A 22,398-nucleotide genomic window follows, 5' to 3' on the forward strand; every position below is an offset into this window, starting at 1 on the left:
AAGCTTATGGTGAATAAATTTTATAAAATCACATGTACTGACCCCATGTCGTGAATATGAATATCAACAGAAACTTGTTACCAGAAGAATTAAAATGTCCAAAGAAAAAATAAAAAAAACATAAGCAAACCCCTAAAATGACCTCCCCTCTTTCCACTGAAAATTGAATGACTTTCTGTTTACAGTTCTTTTATTAAAATTCACTCATTTTAAACATGATTAATCTAAGTCACAAGATACTCTTCCCTCAATAACAAACCATTCTGTGCGGATTGATCACTCTTATAGAGTTAATTCAGAAACTGCAGCTCAATCAACTGTAGCGACCATGAAGAAAAAGAACACCAGCACAAGCAATGAAAAAAAGCAGACCTCTGAAATTAGGCCATTCTTGGAAAACATACTAGCATGTCTCTAGAAAAACGTGCAGTGATATAACCCTAAAACATGGTTCACATCACTTCCCTCTCTAAACACAGAGATATTGAAAACTCAAAAGTACCACCCTGTATGATTACACTACCAAACAATTCCGGAGCCAGTGACTATGAAGTGAGCATTGAATATTTATCATTAGTTTACTCATGTCATTCTTCATACATAATACAAAACAATTATATAACCACCATCAATCAACGCTTGTTTTGCTGTTAATGAGTGCTTTATGGAGGAATAACTAGTCCAGCAGACACTTGAGGCTCTATTATATGCAATTACTAGAACTTTAATTGTGGTGTAACGAAAAAGATTTACAACCAGATTCGAATAAATGCACTAATGAAGCTCCGATCACATTAAGTAGTAGTGTTTCCTAAGTCAAACTTGGGGCCCCATCTGGGGAAATAATGGAAATATCAGTGTGACTGTACAAAAGGGGCATGGATTTATGGAAAGAATACGTGGTCCGTACAATAAATGCGTGAACTGGTGCAATCTGGTGCCAAAGACGCGGACTACAGCCCCCTCACTAGCCGTGCTTGTTGCCTCAGACCCAAAGAGTCATGCGCTTGGCGGATCGTCGATCTGTGTGTATGGTGCCAGTTACGTTAGTTTCTGTTCTCCTTGTTTTTACTGTTCATTGAAAATGGAAAAAGACGAAACCACGGAGCAACAAATCAATACCAAGTTTTTTGGTGAAGTGCAGTAAAGGTTATCAAGAAATTACTGAAATGTTGACAGCTGTTTATGGTGGTAATGCTCGGAAGAAAGCATCCGTTTCCAAGCGGATTAAGCATTTCAAAGATGGCGACAAGACACCACGGATGATGTTCAGCCGGAATGCGTTCAACCACCCGTGTTGACGACAACATTGATTGTGTGCGGTCCCTTGTCCTTACCGAACATCCAAATGATAGTTGATGAACTGAATTTAGAAAAATCAACAGTGAACACTATTTTAACCGAACATGATGGATGGATCCTTCACCATGACAAAGCACCTACACACTCAGCATTGTTCGCCAGTTTCTTTCAAAAAATTCAATCAGTATCCTTGATAATCCTCCTCCTTGGCCAGATCTTGCCCCCTGCAACTTTTCCCTATTCCCAAATTGCAAAAATGTGATGAGCGGACATCACTGGGAAGATGTGGACCCAATAAAGCAAGACACTTAGGGAAAACTAAAAGGCCTAACTGCCAAGGACTTCCAAGGGTGGTAAACAGTGGAAAAGATGGAATAAGCGCACGGCAACAAATGGAGAGCACTTTGAGGGGGACAAAATTGATGTTAACTAAATTTTGCAAAATGAAGTTTTTATGGCTTCAGTTCGCCTATTTATTGGACAGAGTAGTAGAGGGGAAATATCAGCACAAAGCAGTTAGAGAAACGAGTTACACATGATTAGTTAGACCAAACATTTGCAAGATTAGGCGGAGGAAAGGGTATAATAAAATTATGGTGTACTTATTCTGAGTTACTCTGTCATATCAACCAATGAAGACATCAGTAATGTGTGGTTAAAACTCAACAGATTCCAATTATCATCCAATTCTTATTGTAGGTATGTATTTGAGAGCAGAAAAAATATATTATCTGCATTTTATTATGTGTAACCTCCTCCAGCCATAAATGAACAATGAGCATGACCCAAAGAATGATTTTGTATCTCAACAAATGCACAGAAAAGCAGTCAGTTTGTTAACAAAATGCTAGGAACAAGCATAAAGCATCACACAACTAGTGGAATACCTGGGATAGGAGCCTCTTGCTGCACGAAGACTGCATGCAAGACTTAACCTGCTAGAAAAACACCAATTAGAGGAGTTTAATATTGACATCAATGGGTGTATATCTTTACCCACATTAAGTTGGTAGGCAAAATTTCGGTCAAAATTAAGGAAAAAAGGCTGCCCAGCCAACTTATAAAAGGAATCTTTTGCCCCATTCACAATGAGTTCACAAAAGTAAACCATTTATTGCAACCACACAAAGAGAAATATTTCAGCTTTACAGGCAAAATTAAATTCCTCACTTCACCTATAGCGCAATCAACATCTATCAGAATCATTGATACCATAAATAAGAGAACTAATTTGATCCATTTCTTTTTTTGTAGTTTGTAGATAAATCTTATTTTAACTTTGATTTGTCGCAACCAACTTCCATTTGTGAACTAATGATGCAATAAATGCTAGTTAATAAAATAAGTTGAACATTTGCCTAAAAATCACTAGTCCTTTAAGTGGCATTCTTGTATCACTGAATATAAAATGTGCCTCAAATGATGTTTCTGATTTGGGTGTTTTATTATTCAGCACAACTTAAGTTACACATAAAATATCAGTTTACAGATCAATTTTAGAGGTGTCAGTAATTAATTTGGCACGCAACTATTTCATATGCTGTTCTCCACGCAGCACTACATTCACCACAATGGCAAGACAATGTTTGTCCTGTGTTACTTTGAAGAAGGTTCTTGATCACATCATTGGTAACAGAGTCCACCTATTGTACATTGACATGATTAATAAACATATGGTTAATGCCACAGCTCAAAGAGGACATTTTAAATGGGATTTATCATCGGGACAGTTCCCCTTCATATTTTGAAAATGAAGATATAACCTGACCCAACATTTTCTTCAGCACTGGATAGTGCATGGAGGCTCTATGGAATTTTCACAGCGATCCCCTATACTCACCCCCAAAAGATTTCTTAACGTGGATTATTGTGAAGGTCAGTTTGCGCATCTCTCCATTGTCACATACAGTGCATGATCTGAAGCAATGGATCAGGGAAGCCTTTGGAAAAATCAATCACAAAATGATGATATGACCTAAGAGGCATGGGCAACCTTACCACTAACAATTATTATTACTCATCCATGATGTATTTGCCAGGGGTCTTTTGATATTGGAATAAAAAGTATAGCTCCAACTTGCATGAAAATATTTATTGACCAAACCAATGCATGGTATCATTTTGAAGGTCTTATTAAAAAAGGAAAATGTGGGAGGAAGAGGCTATATGGGCTGATTCATAGCATCTATGAGGAAGGAATCTGGCCAGAAGACTTTGTGAGATTAGTTTTAGTTCCTATTCCGAAAAAGGTAAAGGCCACATCATGTGAGGACTACAGGACAATAAGTTTGATATCCCAAGCAGCTAAAGTTGTTCTCAGGATCATAAACAAAAGGATAGAGAGTAGGGCAAATGATTACTTAGAGGATGACCAGTTTGGGTTTAGGAAGGGGAGAGGTACGCGTGATGCCATTGCAGGAATGAGATTATTAATCGAGAGGAATATAGAATACAACCAGGAGGTATTTGCCTGTTTCATAGATTTCGAAAAAGCATTTGAAAGAGTGAATTGGGGAAAACTAATAAGTATATTGCAGAAAATAGGAATAGATTGGAGAGATAGGAGGCTAATCCGCAACCTGTACATGTCTCAGACTGCTCAGGTGCGAGTTGGGAACGGGGAGTCCGGATGGGCGGTGTTAGGAAGAGGTGTAAGGCAGGGTTGCCCATTTTCACCGGTACTGTTCAACGTATATATGGAGGAAAAGATTAATGGGGCTTGGGAAAAACTGGATGTAGGAATGAAGGTTGAAAGGGAATTCGTAAAATCAGTTAGGTTTGCTGATGACAAACTCTAATGTGTCCGTCAGCCAAGGGGTTAGAAACATTGCTGAGTGAATTGGAAACTCAGTGCAATAGATATGGGATGAGAATCAATGTTAATGAAACAAAGTTTATGCAATTTTCTAGAAAGAAAAAGGCTAAGCTAAACATTAAAATAGGAGGGCAAAAACTAGAGCTGGTAGAACAGTTTACATATCTCACTAGTGTTTTAGGCCAACACGGGCAAAGTAGTAGGAACATAAGGAGAAGAATTGCGCTAGGCAAAGAGGCTTCCACCAGGAGGGAGTTGACGACAGGGACGCTGAGTAAGGATGTTAAGAAAAGTCTCGTGAAAACTTTGATATGGAGCGTAGTTATGTATGGCGTGGAAACATGGTCACTGAAACAGGAGGATAGATGTAAATGGAGGCTTTTGATGCATGTGGGTGTGGAGAAGGACGGAGAAGGTCAAATGGACTGAAAGGGAAACAAATGAGGATGTACTAAGTATGGTGGGCAAGGAGAGTGGTTTTTTGGGAGAAATCCTTAGGAGATAGGAAAAATGGATGAAGGGAGTATTGACCGGCAGTGGGATGTTGAAGACTGTGATATAGGGGAGAATGTTGGGCAAACGAGGAAAGGGAAGGAACAGGATAGGGATGTTGGATGGGATGAAGGGAGGAAGAAGGTACTCAGAGATGAAGAGGGACCTGATGTAGAGTAGGATGTGGTGTTTTGTTAGGATTCACAAAATGTTTTATTTAGTGGCTGTGTCCATCCAAAAACCTACCTTAACCGGTAGATTACCTAATAATAAATAATTAAAAAACAAAACAAACTCCAACCTTAGGTAAAAGAAGAGAAAGGTCATCAAGGGAGATGAGAAAGCAACTAGTCCTAATATATATGTGATATAGAAATCAGGAGGGAGCAAACTTTATGAGATACAGTTCCTCCAGTTAAAATGTACTTAAATTAAAATTTTCAAAGCCTTTAATTTATAAAAAACCATGGAACTATGGAAAAAAACTATGGAAGAAGTCTTCAAGATCCTATGTAATGATCAAGGAATAAAATTTTGGTTCAACAAAAAAGCTAACCTTTAAAGAATTTTATTAATTTATTATGATATCAATGAAAACAACCAAGTTTTCAAAAAGTAAGTTTTCGAAACTGTAGAAAATTACAAAATATAGTGCGACAGTATTTTTTTAGAACAGTCATAATGACCACTCTGGCTCTGTTAGTCACATCAGTAAGTATTTTGCAAATCATGTGAACAAGATGAAAAGGATTTTAATTACAAATGCAGGATTAGAATGAATAAAAACTGCGAAGCTTGACATATTTCTATGTGCTAGTGTATACTCATATATTTATGCAAAAATACCTCCTACATCTAAATTTTAAATGTTTGGTGCTGCAACCAGTAATTGAACATAAAAAGCACTAACTGCATAACTACTCGAGTCTTTGAAGTTATTACTTGTGAAAATAGTTTGGATTAAGGCAATCTGACTTGGGTTTACATTCTTTATCCACAGTTAATTACACACACTGTTCAGTTGGAACCTATGCACATGCCATCTTTTCTATTCAGTTTATTCTTCTTCTATATTCATAAAATTTCCTCAAAAGTTGTTACATAAAAATGAAATAAAATTAAAATTAACACCTCTTTGGGTCACTTTTTTTTTAACTATCTCACATCTTGACAAAGATCAATATCTAGCAACCATGAGGAAAAATGAATGACATGCGTTCTTTATTAAATGAGATGAACAAATTTACCACTACCTATTGGCATTATCATTTTTTTCTTGACTTTCTCACCAAAATCACTCAGTATTTCACTGAAGCCTAACTTATGGAAAATATGAGAAGTTATGTTCATGTATAGAATAAACTCATGCTAATCCAGCCAGAGTCAGCCAATGTAGTGCGAATGGTTTCTCATATGGTCGCAAAATGGCTGCACGATGGCCAGAAAACACATTTTACTAGAATGTTTCTCTGGACACAGATAAAAATCATATTTGAATAATTCATCATTTTTCCAATATTAAGGTAAAATATGTAGTACCAGCATGAAGCAAATAATTGACTTGTCCAAATAATGCTGCATGTCGAAAATTTGTTAGGTTTGTTGACAATGGATAACTAGTTATTTCTGTGGTTTGGTAACTTCCCAAAGTAAATATAGCTGCATCCAGACTTGTTATTTAGGTGCCTAAATTGTTCGATTTAGGGTGGAGGGTGTCCAAACTCATCAGGCAGCAAGAGGGTGCAAATTTAGGCACCTTTTTTGGCCCCTGGATTTAGAACACAAGAAGTGTATCCTAAATATACCATAATGCAACCTCAAGAGTCCAGGGGCTAGAAGCAAGACAATTAGCAGAAGAATAATCACCATGGTGTGAGTGTATTATATGGTCACAATAACATTCGCTATATATCCAGAGAGTATACTTTTACTTGTAGAAAAAACAAAGGCTTTATTAACGCAAGGCAGGAAAAGGCAGAGCTTTCCTTAGGCAAGAGAAATTTGGTGTCTTCCGCATGAACGTAATGTAATCCTTGTAATAACTTTATTTTATCAAGTTATTGGATACAGATATTTGAAATGTAGAGGTAAGAACATATTTCTTTGTTTACTGCTTCATTCCATGACTAAGGACATAGTCTTTGTCATCGTTTTTGTATCGTGTATTATTTTATTTGCTTGTTATATCTTATTTTGGTATAATAACATTATAGAAAATTATCTTCAAGTGCAAGGTTGTGTTTGGAGTGGATAAGCATATATAAGCATGCCATTAGTAAATATATAGCTGTCTGCATGAATCCAACTCGGTAATCATAAGTCATTTGCCTAAACTTTGCAAAAGGAGTCACTGTTCGGTGATTTCCTCATTTTTCGTACCGCGTCCACGTATGTCGTTTAAATTCACAACAATTTCGGCAGCTATCCTGCTGGCGTCCTCAGGTCAAGGATGGAAAGAAACTTGTTGTCCTGTCTTATATAGGGCAAATCTGGCGCCAATACCGGGAAATTTCTTCGGCCAATCAGGGAACGTCCTCTTATTTGCGCGGAATAATTCTTTTCCACGCACTGTGGCGTGGATATCCAGCCTCTCTGTTAAAGTTTTCTGGCCTTTTAATGATTTCAATTGCCTCTCTAATTATCCTCTTGAAGTATTTTTCTTCTTTCACTATATCTGTCCGTCGCCGAACAGAATAGTGTCCGGGTTCACTCCAGGCGTGCTCAGCGATGGCCGATGCTCTAAACTGTTTCGTCTTGGTTGCTCTCTGAAGTTCACTCATGCATGTTTTCAGCACTCTGCATGTTTCACCGATGTAACATTTGCCACAAGAGAATGGCACTTGGTACACGCCTTCTGATAGTAACTGTGAAATTTTATCCTTGGGTCCGGGTAGGGTTCAAGCTATCTTGGTGACGCAGTTGAATCTGGTCACCACATCATGCTTCTTAAAGCCCTCGCGATTCTTCCCAAAGTCCCTGCGATGAAGGGGATGGTGACGTAAGCCTTCGGTTGTGGTCTGGAGTCTTCCTCCCTGTCAGGAACAGCGGTGGTTTGTCTCTTCTTTTCTTCCTTCTCGGCCCTTTTTTGGATCATATGAGCACTGTATCCATTCCTTTGCAGGGCAGTTGTCAAGTGTTTCTTCTCGTTGGCAATAGAATCGGAGTCACACATTTTATATGCTCGGTTGACAAGTGTGTCTACCAGTGACGTCTTCTGACTGGGATGGTGGTGCGATGCAGCATTAAGGTAGTGGGTGTGAGTGGGCTTCCTGTATACTCTGTGTCCAAGCCTCCCATTCCCTTTATTTCTCTTCACCATGACGTCCAAGAAGGGCAGTTGATGATCCTTTTCCACCTCCATAGTGAAGTGGATGGCTTGATGCTGTGAGTTCAGATGTTTCAGACACTTTTTTAATTTTCCCTCGCCGTGTGACCAAATGACTAAAGTGTCGTCGACATATCTTAGCCACAGTGAGGGCCGCTTGTCGCAGGACTCCAGTGCTTTCTTTTCGAAGCTCTCCATGTAGAGGTTGGCCACAGCCGGGGAGAGGGGTGAGTCCATCGCAGCTCCTCCCGTCTGCTTGTAATGGTCACCATTCCATAGGAAGAAGGAATTGTGGAGGCAATGCTCTCCACCAATCCCGGAAAGTCCTTAGGGATCCCACGGGAGGTGAGTTCCTTGATGATATTCAGCGATTCCTCGATAGGGACGTTGGTGAAGAGCGATTCAACGTCGAAGCTGACCATAAAATTGTTGTCATGGATGGTGATGTTTCTTATTACGTCAATGAAATGCGTCAAGTGGGTGTCTGTCCAACGTGGTCCTGCAGAGACCCATCGGATTCCCGTTGGACCCATTGTCCCGTCTTATAGAGGGATTTTCGCTATATAAGACGGGAAAACGAGCTTCTTTCCATCCTTGACCTGAGGACGCCAGCAGGATAGCTGGCGAAACTGTTGTGAATTTAAACGACATACGTGGACGCAGCCCAAAAAATGTGGAAATCACCTACTCGTCGCCGTGGAAACCTGCAAACGGAGTCACTGTTTCACTATGTAAACCCACCAAGTAATTAACCAACAAAAATGAAAAAGCACCAACAAAGACTAATTGCAGGATAAATATTTAATTGATACTAAGCTTCACTTAAAAATACGAGACATTTAGCAAGAAAAGTATGCAAAAATATAAATGAACTATACATGACTTAAAGCATATCATAAAACAATTACTTACACGGATTAATGACCAAATAATTACCCTGGCCTAAAATACTATAGGATAAAAATTTAAAATTATTGAAATGTAATACTATCTGACCAAATAATAAAAGCAAAATATAAAGGACTGATATCTTGAAAAGAGTTAAATGTAGTCTGATTAGAGAAAATGAGTACGAAAATAGTACCAAAATTGCCCAAGTTACTAAATTAAGAGAAAGAAATGGAAAACTTTAATAATAGACTGCCGAATGATTGGAAAGTAAACTCAGAATCACAAAAAATCATTACATGACTACGAAACTACACAAATGTTTGCACAAGCTATGCCAAATATAAAAATAATAAAATCCAGACATAAGCTGTTAATTCCTTATTCTTAACTACATAGATGGCAGTACTAATGCGTAGGGTGTCCAAACTCAAGCTGCCTTTTCATTAGGCACCTTCCATTTAGGCACCTATAAGCATGGTGCTTAATGTCTGAGGAGTCTGGACACAACTTATAATTTTGAGTTCTCCAAGCGGAAAAATGGCATATCAAAAAAGGCATCAAAATGTGTGCCACTAAAAGTAACCATAACTTTGAACATTGTAGATAAGGTTCCCTGATGCTACTTTCATTTGTGAGTTGGGTATAGCTGAACAGATTGTGCCTGATCTGAAAACAAAGATGGATAAAATCAAGGTATATGCTCTCAAGTTTCATGCTTATGCCAAGAATATTGATGGTAGCTTCTGAAAACAATAAGGTTAACAGATGATGAAAAGCTGCCTTTGGTGGAATGGGCAACGGCCATCAAGTGGTGCTTGAATTCATGGCACGGAAATCCAAGATTCAGCACAAAAACTTTTCTAATGCTCACATGAGTAAAAATACTATTTTGAATAAAAATGAATGCACTGAAGGCTGAATATGTTCCATAATTACACCTTATGTTTAATGCACATGAAATGGGCCTCAACGGATGACTTTTGCCAGAAACAGGAATGCTTTACTAAGTGAACCAAAAATTTCTCCATGAAAAACTATTAAGGAAAGGCTCTCCATACTCCTGTGTGCTAAATGATATGGTGGCCTCTATCTGAAAAGCACTGCCATCAGAAAAGTATGACAAACCCAAAATCTGAGAAAAATAATGAATGAACTTTTTGTACTTTATAGGCATTCGGCAAATGCGTGGTTTACCAAGTTATCAGAATGGACTGGATCCATAATCACTTTGTTCCCAAAAATGTGAAATACAAAGTGGATGATCTGAGAATTTCAAATGATGACGTAAATATGCCATTGATTAAGGACAATTTGCACAGTGAGGATGCAGAAATTAGGTGCCTTACTTTGCCCTCAATCACAGCTCTCTTGTTTTAGTCAACGAATTAAGGAGGAATCATTGCTTGCAAGAGGTTGTACAGACCACAGTATTTTAATTCTATTTTGGTAGAGCTGGAGTCAAGTGATGGTGAGATTGATGACAGCAGGGGACAAAGAACAATGATGAATACAAAATAACTATTACTTAAGTCTGTGTTCTTCAACTGGGATGATTCTTAGAGGAAGGTGAAACAATCCACTAAGTACGTGTGTGGAAAAAGATGTTATCTTAAAAGGAATGAGGCTGATTTCCACTTCACAAGATTTGAACCAGAAGACATCAGCAACCTTTTGAAGCCAGCAGGGGAAATATCCTCCACTATTAAAAACGTATGTCTGGCTTAATGTTGATGAAGGTAGTCCAGTTTACAAACATTAACAGTAGAAGAAATAGCTGATAGTGATTTTACAGTGGGATATGCATCATTGGAATCTGAAGAGGAGTCTGCTGTAAAATCAGTTAAAAATCTTAAATTCCTGCAGAGCCTGAATGCCATCATAAATTTTACAGATGAAGCTTAGGACACAGACTTAGGACATTATCATGAACATTTGAGAATATCATGGGAGACTGTAATTTGTAAGCAACTCCAAAGAAGCAAGCTAAGTAAAATAAGCTGTGTTTTCAAAATATTTCCCGATTTTTACTGTAGATCTCCGCAGCACAGTACATCATATACCAATGATGGAATCTAGGAAGTCTACAACAATCAAAACTTTTCCAAATGCTGTTAAAAATAATTAAAGGTTTTCAAACTGTATTAGCTATTTTGACTTTTCATTTGTTCTTTAACCATTTCATATCAGTTAATTTGTCTTCATAATTTTGAACACAATTTAGGTTGGAAAGAATCCATTTTATGACATCAGTACCAAGCTTTTTGAAGTTTAGGTACAATTGTCACTCAGGACTAGAAACTCATCAAGGAAGAATGCTGATTTTAGAGTTATATTATGTATTACTCTAACTCAATTAATTATGAAATTGTTAATAATTAATTTTTACCGTAATGATCATGAGAATGAAAACAAGCATTCTCGGAGCATTATTCATTTGTCAACAACTGTTAATTTAGTCAACTTCATTCTGACATAGAAACCTGCTACCTTAAAAAAAATCTAGCAGAATTCAAATGCCATTAACCATATCATATTATCACACTAAAATTGTTCGGCTATATTATCCTTAACTATTTCACTGAGATGGGTACGATACACACAAATATATTCCTTCTGCAGATGGCATCATTTATGCATGCTAGGGAGCAGTCCACTGATATTTGCATCAAGACTATCTTAATTTACAAAAGATAACTAGCACCATTTTCTAAAATTAAACCCAAATTTATGAAATACAAACCTGTTCAGTTCATTTAAAGTGTGCGTATAGATCAAACATATAGGATAACATCATTGATTAAAGTATTCGCATAACTATTTATCAATGTTGAATGAAGTTACTAAAGAACTGAGCTCATTTCCGAGGACATTCTGTGATATACGTGTATTTCATTCAAATATGATTCTGTCAACTTAACATACAATGTTTTTACCCTGAGGCTTCCTGTTTTCCATACAAAATCAGTTTAAGTCATCAATGATTCAATATGCACAAGAATAGAGGTGAAAAATAAATACTACATAAATATTAGTTGTATCAAATCCCTGAATAATCCAGATATTGCTTAATCCGGACCTCTGGTTCCATATAGCCCAGTCTTTTTCAAGATGGTGATGGCCAATAATATTTGTAATGTTTGCTTCGAGAATATAGCTGAAAGCCAGATATTGTTAATGTGATTTTGGCTCTAAGTCAGTTTTAATCATAGATATGTTGGCCTAACAAAATCAGTGGTGAATGCCAGAGCTAATATTTCACATTTGTTCTATCTAGGTAAAAAGTGTTTGTTTGGCTCATGTGATGCCATTAAAATCAAGAGAAAACAAGACGAAGTTCTTCAGATAGTGAAAGATCTACAGGGCAAACTGCCTTGATATGACAAATAATCAGTTTGAGGAAATTGCTGAGCTCACTGAAAACGCATGAGAACTTGATTGTAATACCCGTGACGTTATAACATCGATCACTAATTCAATGGAAAATGAAAGATTGCAACCTCCCGAGACGAATGGCATGGAGAAGAATGTAACATGGAATGCTTTAATTATGTTCATGCCGCAGCTAATGATTGTAATAATATTAAAAATGACAGATGAATAAGGTTGCGTGTTCTCAAGAATATGCAACCTCATTCATCCGGAGCTCGCTAAGGAAATTCGCAGCAGCCACCACTTGAGGAATCGCCAACTACTACACGCTATACAAGGAAAGAAGAGGAAGAGGGATACACCATGGGGGAAATGAGAAGACGTGACAGTCTCCAAAGTAAACATCAACGACCCCAGGCGATCAGCAGTGGCGACACAACAAATGGTGACGGTGGATTCAAAATACCTTATGGGAAGGAAAATTATCATCAGTTACACAAATTTGGAACTGCCAATAAAGATTCTGGCTGTCAGTTGACAGCAATGGAAAGTATGGCCTATCTCCATGCATGGAGACTGCATTCCAATACCTCATCGGTTTCTGTCAAGAATGATCTTGTTTTGAAATTCAATTGTGTCGTTGTGGTAGAACCCCCTCAATACCAGAGGCCCATATTCATTGTTCAAAATCACGGCCGACAATTCACTCAGCGATGAACTTCTCAAAACTGCAATATGGCCAGAAAATGCGGCTATAGCTCAGTTTAGATTAAACTATAATAAGACCGATATCTTTAACTCATGCTGACTTGATTCCAAATTAGACCTAAATTTAGCATTAATTCCAATGCCTCTCACTGATATCCCTCCCAACACACGTCAGGAAAAGGTGTTCAATCTTCAAGACATGAAGTACTAACTGTTTTACACTAAAATATCCAGATTATTAAAAATTAGCTATTGGAAGTAGAAGTACTTATCAATGAAAACACCCCAAGTGCCATGTGTTTATGTGAAAACTGGCGGCATAAAAATGAAGCATGTGTTGCTAATATCCCTGGGTATGACCTCTTGGGAATCTTCTGCCTCTTGGACAACAAAAATGTTGGGGTGTACTAATCATCACAAAGCAGACGCAAGTAATAAACAATTCGATTTCACATATGATGACTAGATTGAATTAAAAATGTTTGAATGATGCATGGTATGTGTGTAAATATATCAGTCAGTCATTTTTATAGCAACAGGGGATGTATATATCTCCGGAAAATTTTTAAGTTTTCCTGAGAAAATTGAAGTCTCCAACACAGAATGTTTAATTCTCCCCAAAATCCATGTGTTATTATGACAGGTGACTATTTGCAACCATTTGTTGACCTCAAGTGCAAGAAGTGATTTTATGTCTACATTAAATTGTTACTATATGCACACAACAAACGACATGCCCACTCACATCACAAGTTCTCAGACATGCATAGATCTTATTTTTATATTATTTTTCTTAAAACAATATAATATACCAAAATACTGCACACATTTCTTACTAGTCCTGCCGATGGAAGTTGGCATGGAAAGGGTTAAATATGAATATCATATCATTACACAATATTGGGTCGCGGTAGTCCACTGGGTAGAGCGTTGGACTGCTGATCGGAGGGTCCCGGGTTTGATTCCCGGGCAAGGCACCCTTAGCACCTGCAGCTCCACCCAAGCTAAATTGGTTTTTCGGGTACCAGGTCTTCCTGGGAAACCATAACCGGCACAGGGAAAGGAACTGGCCCCCCTACCCTGATGTGTGAATTTCACTCGCCGTATAGGGCTTAGTACTGGGTGATCTCTACCTTCACCTACTAAACCGACCTTCGGGTTGATTACTGTGTTTATGGTTTTTTTTATACAATATTATTCCTAAGGGTAATATTGCAATAATTTATTTATAAAATAATTATTATCACCTTAGGCTCTTTTTATGCTTTAGATTTTTAGATAGGCTGGTAAGTGAGGTGTCAAACATTCCCAAATGAATTACATTGATTTGCTCATGATAATGAAGAATTACCTTTGGTTTTATGACTGCAACCTTATTTTTTGCTGCCTTATTCCCTATCTACAGTGTTTTGCGAAGTATCGATATCTCTCTTTTCTATGCCTTCATCTCACAGTAACCATCCCATAGCCACACAATGCCTTTCCTTTCTTTGATCATGTTAAGCCGATTAATTTGAATGGCACATCATACATTAACTTTTTATAAATCAACTTGTCAAAGACAGTAGATGATTTTCACTAATATTACTTCAAAGAAATGTGGAATGCTGTAGTTCAACAACTTTAATAAACTAACACAGGAGAATCGCAGAGGCATGCTCTATGCCATGTTACTTATTGTTTAGTTACCTGCAAAATACATTTATATTAAGTTTATAAAATCAAAACTATACTCACTACGGTCACAAAAATCAAAGAAATACACAATCAATTGAGGAAAATGGCAAAATGTCCATTGTCTTCTCATAGTAAAAAGAATAATGGAGTTAAACTGTTCACTTTTTTCTTCGTAAGAGCAACATTAGTAGACAGATATGCCTGAGTTTAACAGATTTATTTAATTTAAAAATATCTGGAAAAAGGACAATATCCAGGTTCTACAAAATTAATATAGGTGTAAAATTAAAAATGTGCAATTGAAAAGTATTTCATAAAATTTCATAAACACAAATGTTAATGACTTCTCTCAAGCTCAATATATAACAAAAAGAACAAAATTTCTCCGACACAACTCATGCTACTGTTCAGCATTACTGACAATGGTGAAGTTGCTGGGCACGGGCCTTTCCCATCCCATTGCCAAGACCCATCTACTATCGGATGAATGAATCAACTCTGAAATTTGAAGATCTGTAAAGTCTACATAATTTAAATTCCCAGTTTCCCCCTAAGCAGTGCACTTTACAAGAAATATATTAGGAGAAGCCAACGTGCAACTCATCATCACAGAGGAATCAAATTCCCAAATGCTAGATCATTTAAGCCATAATTATTTCAAATTTAATGGAAAATTCTAAAAGTACTCATGATTTAGTGTTGGTTTATCACTGTCTCTAATTTCAACAAAAATATTCACCAGCAGCCTAGAACAAAAAATAGCAACAGTAAAAATACCCTTAAGTGTAAAGCGCATTATTGGTTTCATTTTAGGGATGAAATTCTTCATATTTCAATGGAAACCAGGATATAACTGGACAACTCCCGAAATTACATTAACTCCTTAGTAGCATCATGCTTCACATGCCATAAGACTTGCATAGCTTCTCTATTGAGAATTTCTCTGACTTACTAAATTGTACACCATAATGTCACTTTGCAATCTGTCATTCTAATGACACAATGCCTTTTATTAAATAAAGAGAATTGCAAGATTCATATAAATTCAGAGTTGGTGAAGAAAACAGCCAAGACCAACCAACTTAACTTTAGAAGAGAAAAATTGATGCATTGTTTTTTTACACATTAAAACGTAGAGTAAGCTCTTCTGTGGATTCCAAGATTTTCAAGTGCACACAACCAACACCTTTGCCAATTAACTACTATTACTCAGTGAATGTTTAGATGTAGAATTCTTTTACTTTGGCCTCAATCAAAAGAATACCTTGTCCCTCATGGATCATTTCCAGAATAAAGAGAAATTTAAATGCAATACCAAGATAAACTTCATATTCTTTGTAAAACTTAAGTAAAAGCAACTGAATTTATTCAGATAGTACGGTGTATATTATTATCTGCAGCCAAATTTCCTCAGACATTCATCAACAACGTTTCTCTCTTGAATGAATGTGGTCAACAAATAACTGTGCATAGTTGTTTATAGAAATGTTTTCATTTTATTAATTTCATTGATTTTTCTAGTACCAAAATATGAAACAACTTTGGCAACAGGTCATAATATTTATGGGTGATTATTTTAATTAGGCCACCATCCTAGTAACAAAGGTTTTGGATGGACACAGGATATCTGAATGCATTGGGATACATTCTTTTGCCTATCCTAATGAAACATAATCAACACTTAATTTGATAAAAACCTTCCTTCACTTCCACAAATTCCATTCCTCGCTTAACTCCATCCAGCATTCCTATTTTCTTCACACCCCCTCCTCCTTTGCCTCGTTTCCTCTCCACTATGAAAATCTTCGACATCAAACGGCCAATCAAAATACTCCGCATCCGTCTTTCCAGCCTCCTTTTGTGACACCTCCCGATAATCCCATCTCCTCTCCCACCATGCCTAGCATATCCTCCTTTGTTTTTCTTTCCGTCCATTTCACCTTTTCCAATCCTTCTCCACATCCACATTTGAAAAATTGCCCAATCTACATCCAGAGCCTTGCTTCAACAACCATGTTCCCCGTGCCATACAAAATCATATTTCATGTCAAAGATTTGATGACCCATTTTTTAACAACCTTACTCCATGTCCCAGTCATCAATTCCCTCCCCCTTGTGAAAGCTTCTTATCTGCAACAATTCTTTTTCTGACATCACTACCACATGGGACCATTTTTGTCTAAAACACTTCCAAGATGGGTAAACTGTTCCACCTTCTCTAGTTTATCTTTAATAATATTTTACTAGGCTTTCCCCTTTTTTTAGAACCTCAATCTATGGTTGCTAAAATTTATTCCGATCCCATAACGATCGTATTGATTTTCTAATGTGTTCAGTAATGATTGTAATCTGGTGAACTGGCCAATTGAAGCTTGATCATCAGCAAACCTAATGGATTCTATGAATTCCTCACCTATTTTCATTCCTACTTCCAGTTTTCCCCATGCCTCTTTTACAATTCCCTCCACACATAAATTAAAAAGCATACGTGATAATGAACACCCCTGTCCTAGCCCTCTTCTAAACACTGCCCAGCTTGAATCTCTATCCGCCAATAGCACCTGAGCAGTTTGTGGCATGTACAGGTTGCCCCTCCTATCTCACCATTCTACTCCTATTTTCTGCAATACATTCATTAATGCTTCCCAATGTACTCTATTAAACACCTCAACATACATGAAATAAACAAATACATCTTGATTTTACTCTAGGTTCCTTTTAATTAGTGACTTCATTACTGCTATGGCATCAAATGAACCTCTCCCCATTCTGAACCAAAACTGAGTAATAGGCTCAAGTACTTATTTGTCTTCCTCTCTATTCTCTTATTGATGATCCAATGTGCTACTTTATTTGGGTTTAAAATTCGACCCATTATTCCATAGTCCTAATAGACTGCCATTCCTTTTTTTGGAATGAGAACGAAAACCGGTCTGATGAAACTTTCCAGAAAAATTCCTTTTTCATAAATTCTACAAATGAGCCCATAAAAATTTCTCTCGAGAATTTCCTAAACCCCAAAGTAGTTCCCCAGTTATTTTTTCACCTCAGTTTTAAGAAGGTTTTGTTTTTGAGTAATTATGAGTAATTTATGTTCCTGAGTAATTGAGGAAAACTTAACACAAGACTATCAGAGCTACCACACCGTTCAAATAGTGCAAAAAGTTGCCCAACTTCAAAAATGTTTGAAGAAAACAATATTATTGTCATTTCAAAGCACTTTTGATGCAATATGGAAAGTTTCAATATTTTTATTATTCAGAAGCCCATCAATGTTATACCTGTTGCGTCAAGGTAGTACAAATGATCCCAGTTCTCAGTCATAAGTTCTTGCATTTCTAACATTTAAACATGCTTGAATTAATCTTCAGTCCTCACACTAACAACTTATGTGTCATAGAAGTAGTATTTCGCAGCTGTTCTTACCATGTTTAAATTATGTAACTAACTCCTTCTTGTACAATGTATTCATTTCATAGAACAAATCTTTTCCGGGCAGACTGAGGTTGTCCAAAAACTAATAAAATGCTGGAGATTTCAACAAAACATTCACATAAAATCCTATCAAGACATTCAACAATTTTGAATGAACTAAAGCAGGGAGTAGGGCCTAGTAAAGCAATGTCATTGCAACAATTATTTGCTCAGTTAAAAAATTCACTCAAAGCTTTTCCTCTGGATCCAAGTTTAATTGAAAATAACAGAATTAAATATACGAATAAACAGCCAAAAATGAAGAAATCAAAAATATTGATATAAAATGAAAATAGTGTGATTCCCCATGCTTTAATTAAAAGGTATTCAAGTAAAGGTTGGAAGTGAGAATACAAAACATACCTAGTTTGTCTCATATTGAAGGGAGGCACTCTAGATGGGTCATCACAGCTTATGGCTCGGCTTGAACGATCTACAGATTGACTACAGGCTGGCATATCACCTACTTTCTCACCAAGCTCAGAAGGAGTAGCTTCTTCCTTCACAAAGAAAGTATTAAACCAAAAATGGAAGAGTTTTTCCTGAAAAAAAAGCACAGAGTAATCAGTTTTAGTCCAAAATTCTAAACTCCAACCACAGTAATAAAACCAAAACAGTTTTAACAGGTGAGATTCATATTACCTCATCTTAAATTAACCCATAGTAGTAGTAGTAGTAGTATTTAGGGAAGACAAGCGACAGCTAAGGTCGTTTGCACCATTACACATTAGTACAGGAAAGGATGAAGGGTGGAGGGAAACCTGGCATCCGCATTAGCCTACTCGTAACAAAAGGTGCTTAAGGATCCACAACTTAACGTCCCATCCGATGGATGGCATACTCAGTCAAAGTGCTCTCCACAAAGCACCTCTAATATGGATTAAGACACCACTGAAAATATTTGACGCCACCAGGATTTGAACCTGGGCCCTCTGGGTGGGAAACCAGTACGCCAGCCACCACACCATCTTGATCCCCTTAAGCTAACCCATTATGAAATTCATATTTTCGGTGTTTTCGCCAATTTCCTTCTCCCGTAAATTCCACAAGCTCATTCAAAAGATTTTGTCAAGCTTTTTGGTAAAATAATGCCAAGAATTATGTTCACATGTGCTATGAAAACTGTGGTGTTAAACAAAAAATAACCAATCTTTAAATATAGAGTAAAATTGACAAGCAGGTCACTGAAAGCACACCTGGTACTAATCTGGGGAGCATGTGAAATTCAAACATTTAGGATAAGCTAAATAGCTCCTTAATTAGACATAACTGCAGGAAATACATTTCACTAATAAACAAGGTTAAATCAAAAGTATTAGCTAAGAACAGTAATTACCCTTCTTTTAGTCATAAACTATTTTAACATTATATAGAAAATAACATTTTCCAGTTGACCGACCATTTCTGACAAGCTTAAATGAGGAATAATATTAATAAATTATGTTAATATTCAAGACAATCACAAAATTATAAGCAACCAGAGCTCAGATAAGAAAATTTAAGCATGAAAAATAACAACAATAGTTGAAGGAAAAGACTAATGAACAGTAGTTGAAAGTTACTATTGCTAATCAGTACATTTGAGTCTTCCCGATAGAACATGTCATTATTTATTCAATTGAATTTTCAATAATACCTGAAAAATAACCCCTGCACTTTTCTCCCATGGTCTGGTGCATAGTTTTTTAATCATAAACAGCTACAATTGAGAAATGCTTTACATGGAGGGAAAATGTTATGTCATTCTTTCACCTAACTATAGAATTAGGCCGCTGAATGACAATTCTCTCCTAGAAGCCATAGGCAAGCCAAGAAGCGATTATCACATCAGCACTTACCACTATTTTTCCAAGGATTTCATTGACCACCTCAAATATGTCCGTCTGAAGGGATTGCCAAATTTCCAACTCCTCCAGGTTAAAATGCTTTGGAGGAGTTGGAAATTTGGTAATCCCTTCGGTTCCCAAAGTAAATGTGTTAAGCCTATACAACCACTTCCAATATTGTGCAAGGCAATTGAATGAATTTCACATGTGATTACTGAAGAGTGGTCACTCTATCTAGTGAATTGTCAAATTGCATTGCGCAAATAATATAGCCCTGTAAACTATGCAACCTAAGACCAATGGAGGGCCATTACTTGCATAAGATACATTAATCGTGAATAGAATGATGCAAATACAAGAGTTTACACACTCACTTTCTTCATCATTTTTGGCTTATTGAAAAATTCCACCTTGATATCACCACATAGAGGAACACACTGGTCAATTTTGATGTGAATGGACGGAGCCCCCTTCTTCACATCATGCACCATAGCCGAGTAAATTTTTGCACTTGATTCAGAAATAACAAATTGTAAACCTGCAATGACCGATAATATCAACAGGTTATTCCATCTCCATACCCTACTTATTCCATTTCAATAATTCATAAGAACCAACAGGCAATCACTTACTTCCTTGCTCACCATTAAAGGCTGGTATAGGCTCCAGATGAATTTCCTTAACCAGAAGAGTTACAGGTGTATAAGTCAGGTTTTTCTGAATAAGAGTTGCATAGTAACTCACGTACCGTCTCTGGCTAGGTATAGTTACTCCCTAAAAGAAAAATACTTCCTTAGCATGCAAAATTTATGTAAACGAGAATCAATTCTGACCTATCCCAAAACTATTCATACTTTCCGATCATGAGTCCTTTGCAGCCCATAGTAATTCAACGCCTCTTCAGCAGTAGGAAACTGTCTTCCATGGAGCATATAACAACAGATCATAACTCCTGTTCTACCCTGGAAATAAAATTATAATATATTAGACATACACTTGAATGTACTGTAATAGATTTGACAAACTGCAATATTGGTGTAATCATACCTTTCCCGCTTTACAATGCACTGCAGCAACATTTTTACTATCTTTCGATAACCATTCGTGCACATCGACACAAAATGGCTTAATCAAGTCTATTTTAGGAGGGTTGTGATCATCAAAAGGATAAGTTGCAACCCTTCTATGAAACTTACTAACATCATACTTCCTCTCCGAACACCTGAAGAAAAATTTCTGTTATTGCCACTTCATGTAACACAAAGCATCAGCATTGAAAGCATGTATCTCAAAGCACTCACAGATTATAAATTTTATAGTGGTCTTTATGTTTTGACTCGAGGAACTTCACAACGTCATCAATATGATTTCTATATACTCCTTCTAACTTCTCGGCAGGAAATCCCATCGCTATCACATTGTCCCTGATATCTTGGAAATGAATCAAGGCGCTGACAGTTTTAAGTAAGTTATGTATGCAGATGCCACTAAGTAAATACAATATAACTAAACGCAAAAAATGAATGACACAGAACATATATTAAAGGTATTTTTACTAAAATCTTAAGCCACATTCCTCCCATGCCAGTTAACGAAACCGTTTGTTAGGCCGAGCAAAGATGACCGAAAAGAACTACGATATAAATTAAAATCAGAATAAAATGATAATTAAAAAGGATACATGCTAAATCTAAATTAAATCCATCCTTAGTGTAGCGCTTCCGTCTTTTGCTGACAAGTCCCTTGATGGGATTTGTCATTTTCATATTAGATATTGTATTTGCCATACTGGTAGAACCCGAATCTTGGTCCTCAAATAATGAACCAAGTGTTGGCTCTTCTTGTTCTTCAACACAAACATGGAGTGGAGTAGCTGAAGCAGAAATTTGCTCCGACATTTCACTGCTCAGCCTTGACTTCCGACAGGAGAAGCATACACCCATATAACTAACAGCACCCTACGCCCTAGAACTTGGCATATTGTCCCATAAGGGCCTGTCATTTACAAGTAGTGAAAAAAGAAAGGGAATTAAGCAGTTAAAAACAGGGCAGGGAAAGCTTCCGCAGAGTTGTATTCATCCGGGACAGCAAACGATCAATCTGTCACGTTCATGCTACATCGTCTGCACACTCGCAAGCACCATTGGGTTTCCATCAACAATTTTGAAATAAATCAATACACAATATCAGAGTCTGAAAGTTGTAACAAACTGGATAAATATTGAAAATTACAGACTCGACACTTCAATAATAATAATACGCCTAAGGAGAAATGGCGTCTCACAAACGAAAACGTTCCCTTTCTACCGTGTGTATAACTAATGCTATAACGCTCAACCGTTGTTGAGCGGCTTAATTCTGTGTACAACAAACTCAACGATCACAAAACAGAAAACTGCTCTAAAGCGGGTAAATTGAATTATTATATACCATGAATACCACAGTTTTAGCAGTATAATTTTGGACAATGAAAACATCGCTCATTAAATGCGACCTTGATAGAAATATAATTATTTAAA

At 36.9% G+C, this 22,398-nt stretch overlaps 1 protein-coding gene across 7 annotated transcripts in view; it reads right to left on the bottom strand.

The window, feature by feature from the left end:
* LOC139689388 (phosphatidylinositol 3,4,5-trisphosphate 3-phosphatase and dual-specificity protein phosphatase PTEN-like) overlaps positions 1–22,162 on the bottom strand; it is a 59,220-nt gene extending 37,058 nt beyond the window's left edge. For 4 of the 7 annotated variants that reach the window (XR_011701315.1, XM_071586475.1, XM_071586480.1 and 1 more), the window contains exons 1-8: positions 21,561–22,162; positions 21,181–21,310; positions 20,927–21,101; positions 20,734–20,841; positions 20,512–20,653; positions 20,254–20,417; positions 18,417–18,595; positions 2,190–2,240 (exon numbers count right to left, since the gene is read on the bottom strand). Coding sequence is in view for 6 of the 7 variants with exons in the window: in XM_071586475.1 (XP_071442576.1) it covers positions 2,190–2,240; positions 18,417–18,595; positions 20,254–20,417; positions 20,512–20,653; positions 20,734–20,841; positions 20,927–21,101; positions 21,181–21,310; positions 21,561–21,822 (1,211 nt within the window). In the remaining variant the exon portion in view is untranslated. The remainder of the gene's footprint in view (positions 1–2,189; positions 2,241–18,416; positions 18,596–20,253; positions 20,418–20,511; positions 20,654–20,733; positions 20,842–20,926; positions 21,102–21,180; positions 21,311–21,560) is intronic. The other 3 variants (XM_071586477.1, XM_071586476.1, XM_071586479.1) reach the window with 3 other exon arrangements.
* Between the last annotated feature and the right edge of the window lie 236 nt (positions 22,163–22,398).

Source organism: Hetaerina americana, unplaced genomic scaffold (assembly GCF_022747635.1).
Source record: "Hetaerina americana unplaced genomic scaffold, ioHetAmer1.1.p SCAF_23, whole genome shotgun sequence".
NCBI lineage: Eukaryota > Metazoa > Arthropoda > Insecta > Odonata > Calopterygidae > Hetaerina > Hetaerina americana.